At 52.8% G+C, this 5666-nt stretch overlaps 1 protein-coding gene across 1 annotated transcript in view; it reads right to left on the bottom strand.

Annotated features, from left to right (window-relative positions):
- CATSPERG (catsper channel auxiliary subunit gamma) overlaps window positions 1-4367 on the bottom strand; it is a 44586-nt gene extending 40219 nt beyond the window's left edge. Inside the window, exons 1-2 of the mRNA XM_017887346.1 lie at window positions 3418-4367; window positions 3276-3329 (exon numbers count right to left, since the gene is read on the bottom strand). Of these exons, the coding sequence (XP_017742835.1) occupies window positions 3276-3329; window positions 3418-3687 (324 nt within the window). The 5' untranslated portion in view covers window positions 3688-4367. The remainder of the gene's footprint in view (window positions 1-3275; window positions 3330-3417) is intronic.
- Between the last annotated feature and the right edge of the window lie 1299 nt (window positions 4368-5666).

The following is a 5666-nucleotide window of genomic DNA, read 5'->3' as shown; positions in this document are numbered from 1 at the left end:
TTGATAGAGTCTTGCTCTGTCACCCAAGCTGGAGTGCAGTGGTGTGATCTTGACTCACTGCAAGCTCCGCCTCCCGGGTTCACACCATTCTCCTGCCTCAGCCTCCCGAGTAAGTGGGACTACAGGCGCCTGCCACCACGCCTGGCTAATTTTTTGTAATTTTAGTAGAGATGGGGTTTCACCGGGTTAGCCAGGCTGGTCTTGATCTCCCGACTTTGTGATCTGCCCGCCTCAGCCTCCCAAAGTGCTGGGATTACAGGCGTGAGCCACCGTGCCTGACCTATTATTTCATTTTTAATGCATTTACTTGCTGATTATCTGCCTCCCCAGACAACTGAATCCACAAGAAAAACCTGACCATTTTATTCACCATTGTATCATCTGAAATAAAAGGGGGGCCTAATTCATAGTGGGTGTTGAGTGAATAGAAAAAGGTATTATTTCCACACAGAGCCTTTTCTATGAGCCAGGTACTATGCATGCTCTACACATATTTAATCACTATATCATTATTACCATACCCTTGTTCATTATTACCATACCCTTGTTAATGATGAGAAAACTTTGGCACAGACAGGTTAAGTAACTAGCCTGAGAACACACAGTTATTATGTGCCTGGCTTCAGAACCCAAACAATTAACTATAGCCAAGACAATCTAGAAAAAGAGGAACAAAGTTGGAGGACTCAAACTTCCCCATTTGAAAACTTACTACAAAGCTACAGTAATTAAAACTGTGTAGGCCGGGCATGGTGGCTCATGCCTGTAATCCCAGTACTTTGGGAGGCTGAGGCCAGTGGATCACTTAAGGTCAAGAGTTCGAGACCAGCCTGGCCAACATGGTGAAACCCTGTCTCTACTAAAAATACAAAAATTAGCCGGGCGTGGTGGCACACATCTGTAGTCCCAGCTACTTGGGCAGCTGAGGCAGGAGAATCACTTGAACCCAGAATGCATAGGCTGCAGTGAGCCGAGATCATGCCACTGCACTCCAGCCTGGGTGGCAGAACAAGACTCCGTCTCAAAAAAAAAAAAAAAAAAAAAAAATCATCTCACCAAATGGTACTGGGACAACTGGATATGCACATGTAAAAGCTTGGACCTCACACCATATACAAAAATTAACTCAAAATGGATGAAAGACCTAAATATAAGAGCTAAAACTAAAAATCTCTTAGAAGAAATTATGAGTAAGTCTTCATTGCCTTAGTTAGGCAAGGCCTTTGTAAATGACACAAAAAACACAAGCAAAAAAAAAAAAAAGGAAAAAAATTGATAAACTGGGCTTCACCAAAATTAAAAACTTTAATTCCTGCTACTCAGGAGGCTGAGGCAGGAGAATCTCTTGAACCCAGGAGGCAGAGACTGCAGTGTGCCGAGATCGCGCCACTGCACTCCAGCCTGGGCGACAGAGTGTTAGGAGAAGCTGAGGCAGGGCTTGCATGTCTGACATAATGTAAAAGAGTCTTGGAACATGTCCAGGATCCAGGGTCTAAAACCGCTTGTGGCCTTTGGAATGCCAAGCCACGTGCTAAAGGGTGGAAGGCTACCCCGATGCACCATAATCTAAGCCCAGGGCATAAAATCCCTCGTGGCTTGGATAGAATCCAGGGCTCGTGGCTCTGGAATGTGTCTACACTTGCTGGCTTCTTGCTCCTTGTGCTCCCAGGACTGATTGTATCTTGAGTTAAAATAACCTGCTCTCCATTATCTCCAGTAGCAGAGCAAATGCTAAGCCATCACAGCTGTCAATCATGTGCTTAATGCAATGTGCCCTTTTGACCCCCACATTCTCACCACCTGTTTCTTTGTTGGATTACCAATAAATAGCGTGGGCTCCCAGAGCTTGGGCCTTCGCAGCCTCCATACACTAGCAATGGCTCTTTGGTCCCACTTCTCTCTCTCAAACTGTCCTTTTCTCAATCCTTTGACTCCGCCGGACTTTGTTGCCCCCATGACCTGGTGTTGGGTCTCATCACCCCAACAGCAGAGTGAGACTCCATCTCAAAAATAAATAAATTAATTAATAAAAATAAAGACAGAGGCTAGCTCTGTCACCCAGGCTGGAATGTAGTGGCATGATCACAGCCCCCTGCAGCCTCAACCTCCTAGGCTCATTATGATGCTCCTGCCTTAGCATTTCTACACGTGTTAGCCACCATGCCCAGCCAAATTGACCTAGGCTAGTCTTGAACTTCTGGATACAAGCGATCCTCCCATGGTGGTGTGGTGGCACACAATTAGTCCCAGCTATTCAAGAGGCTGATGAAGAAGGTTCACTTGAGCCCAGGAGGTCAAGGCTGCAGTGAGCTGTGATTTCGCCATTGCACTCCAGATGGGATAACAGAGTGAGACCCTGACTCAAAAGAATAATAATAATAATAATAATAATGAATTTTATGGTGTGTGAATTATATATATGGTAAACTCCTACTCAAAGCTTTAAAAACATGAAACAAGGCCGGGCAAGGTGGCTCACGCCTGTCATCCCAGCACTTTGGGAGGCCGAGACGGGCGGATCACGAGGTCAGGAGATTGAGACCATCCTGGCTAACACGGTGAAACCCCGTCTCTACTAAAATACAAAAAAGTAGCCGGGCATGGTGGCAGGTGCCTGTAGTCCCAGCTACTCGGGAGGCTGAGGCAGGAGAATGGTGTGAACCTGGGAGGTGGAGCTTGCAGTGAGCCGAGATGGCGCCACTGAAGTCCAGCCTGGGCTACACAGCTAGACTCCACCTCAAAAAACAAAACAAAACAAAAAATGGAACAAAAAAGCAGCTTACTTGAGCACCTACAAGGTGCTTGGTGGGTTACTGGGAACTGCACACAGCCTTCTTGAATCCTTAAAGCCACCAGGGTTGGATGGGGCTACCACTATTAAAATATTGAGATGTGGGCCAGGCACAGTGGCTCATGCCTGTAATCCCAGCACTTTAGGAGGCTGAGGCAGGTGGGTGACATGAGGTCAGGAGTTTGAGACCAGCCTGGGCAACGCGGTGAAACCCTGTCTCTATCTCTACTAAATACAAAAATTAGCCGCGCGTGGTGGCACATGCCTGTAGTCCCAACTACTTGGGAGGCCGAGGCAGGAGAATCGCTTGAACCCGGGAGGCGGAGGTTGCAGTGAGCCGAGATCACGCCACTGCACTCCAGCCTGGGCAACAGAGCAAGGCTCCATCTCAAAAAAAATAAAATAATTAATAAATTAATAAAAATGTTAGAGATGGGAAAACCAAGGCTGATAGAATAAGCCTATCCGTGCTGCACCCACTCACCTTTTCCTCGCAGGAGTAGTTGATCTTCAGGTAGTAAGGGAAGCCCAGGTATTTCTGCAAAGAGAGGTTCGGCCGCATGTTCAGAAATGAGTGGAGTGCGGGTTCAAAATCCCTCTGGTTCGCTTGACCCTGGTCCCCTTACCTCCCTCGGGTCGATGGGTGAGTCCACCAGCATGTGAAACAAGTTGCCTACTGTGTCCACGAGCTCTTGCTCAAAGAAGCGGTCGCTCGCACCATTCTCGCCTACCCTCTTAAACTCGTTCAGGACAACCTGCCAGGTGCATTCGCCGAAATCTTTGATCGCCCACAGCCTCTGCGACGCCAGGAGCACTGCCAGCAGGGCCCACAGCATCTGCAAGACTCGGACTCCGGGCCACCGAGGACCGGCAGGGAACATGGCTGGGCCGCACATAATGTGGCTAGAACCTGGAGAACGCAGGCGTCAACACCCACGCAGGACAGCTCTCTGGAGCCCACTTCTAAGACTTCACCTGGCTTCTGCGCCTCGCACAGCCCTTGCTCCTGGTCACGCCCCGGCTCTTGCTCCTGGCCCCGCCCCTGCTCTTGCTCCTGGCCCTGTTCCCGCACGGACTTTTAGCCCCGCCCCTGCTCTTGCTCCTGGCTCCGCCTCTGCACTTGCTCCTGGCTCCGCCTCTGCACTTGCTCCTGGTCCCGCCCCTGCTCTTGCGCCTGGGAACCCTCGTGGGGATCGCACCTCTGCTATTGCTCCGGACCCCAGCCCTACTAATGTTTCTGGCCACACTCCTGCTCCTGCGCCTCGTTCCGCCCCGCCTCCACGTCTCTTCCTTTAACTTTATCTCCACCTTGCTCCTTGTTCCGCCCCCTCTCTGTATTCCACTCTTGCTCTTCACCTGATCTTGGTTTCTATTTCTCGCTTTGACAGCCCCCCTCTTGTGTTCCCCCGTCCTGCTCCTGCCTGCGATCGCACCCGTGTACTTCCACCCGGCTCTGCCCCAACTTCTTGCCCTACCCTCGCACTTCTCTTGGTATCGCTCCTTTCTCCTTGCTCGGGGTCTGCCCAGGGGCTGGGTACTGTGCCTGGTCTTGCCCCTCTCCGGGCCCCGCCCCTGCTCTTGCTCTCGGCCCCACCCCTGCTCTTGCTCCTGGCCCCGCCCCTGCTCCCGGCCCCGCCCCTGCTCTTGCTTTCGGCCGGGCTCCTGTTTCTTGCCCAGGGCTTTCTCCTCGCTCTGCTTCCGCTCCCGGCCCCGCCCCTGTTTCTTCACCGGGTCTGTATGGACCCGTCCCTTCCCCGGGTTCTCGGCGATTGGTTCTTCTCGCACCGGCCCCTCGCCCCGTCCCGCCCTCTGGTCACGCCCCTCCTCCTCGCCCTGCCCCGTCTCGATGAAGACTGTCTCTTCGCCTCGGGATCTTTCCTTGCCCTTCGTTGTTTCCTCGCCCCACACCTTCTCCTTCCACGCCGGCCCTAGCTTCTTAGCCGGCACCTTCTTGAGTCTCACCTTCCCCTCGTACCGCGACACCTTCTTGACCCACTTCTTACTCTTCCTTCCCATGCCATGAACACCTGCCTGCTTTGTACCCCGACTCTCCTACCCCGCCCCGCCCTTCGCCCTTCACGTTCGGCTCCCCCTTTCCCTCCTCTGCCAGCTCCTACGACTCTCCCCTCTTTCCCCTGCCTCTCCCCTTCTCGCCTCCCCCCACCCCTCCCCTTCCTAATTCCTCCGCGTCCCCGGCATCCCCCCGCCCCAGGATGGCACCGCTCTTTCTCCCCGGCCCCGTGGTACCAGTCACTTGGTTAAAACCGGTCAACTGTCACTCGGCCGCACCAGTCCCGCCCCTCTTGCCCGGTCTCAAAATGGCCGCCCACACTTCCACAGCCGACTTCCGCCTTTGCAGAGGCACGCCCTCCACTCACGCTGTCTCCAAGGTAATGCGCAAGCCCTAAGACACCGAGGTCCGGCGGCAGTCTCAGCGCTCAGAGCGCGGGGCCTGGTCGGCAGAGGGTGCTGGAGACAACGTTTGTGCCAGGAAGGCCTTGAAGGAGTTTCTATTGGTTATTCTGGCAGCAAGCACCGTCCCTACTTGTCCTTCTACCCAAATATTCTTTTTTTTTTTTTTGAGACGGAGTTTCGCTCTTTCACCCAGTCTGGAGTGAAGTGTGAGTGTGAAGTGGCGCGATCTCGGCTCACTGCAACCTCCGCGCCCCCGCTCCGGATTCAAGCGATTCTCCTGCCTCAGCCTCCCGAGTAGCTGGGATTATAGGCTCCCGCCACCACGCCTGGCTAATTTATTTTTTGTATTTTTAGTAGAGACGGGGTTTCGCCATGTTGCCCAGGCTGGTCCCAACTCCTGACCTCAGGTGATCCACCCACCTCGGCCTGCCAAAGTGCTGGGATTATAGCTTTAAAAAGT

Source organism: Rhinopithecus bieti, unplaced genomic scaffold (genome assembly GCF_001698545.2).
Source record: "Rhinopithecus bieti isolate Rb0 unplaced genomic scaffold, ASM169854v2 scaffold_15776, whole genome shotgun sequence".
NCBI lineage: Eukaryota > Metazoa > Chordata > Mammalia > Primates > Cercopithecidae > Rhinopithecus > Rhinopithecus bieti.
This window is presented reverse-complemented; position numbering and strand designations above follow the sequence as displayed.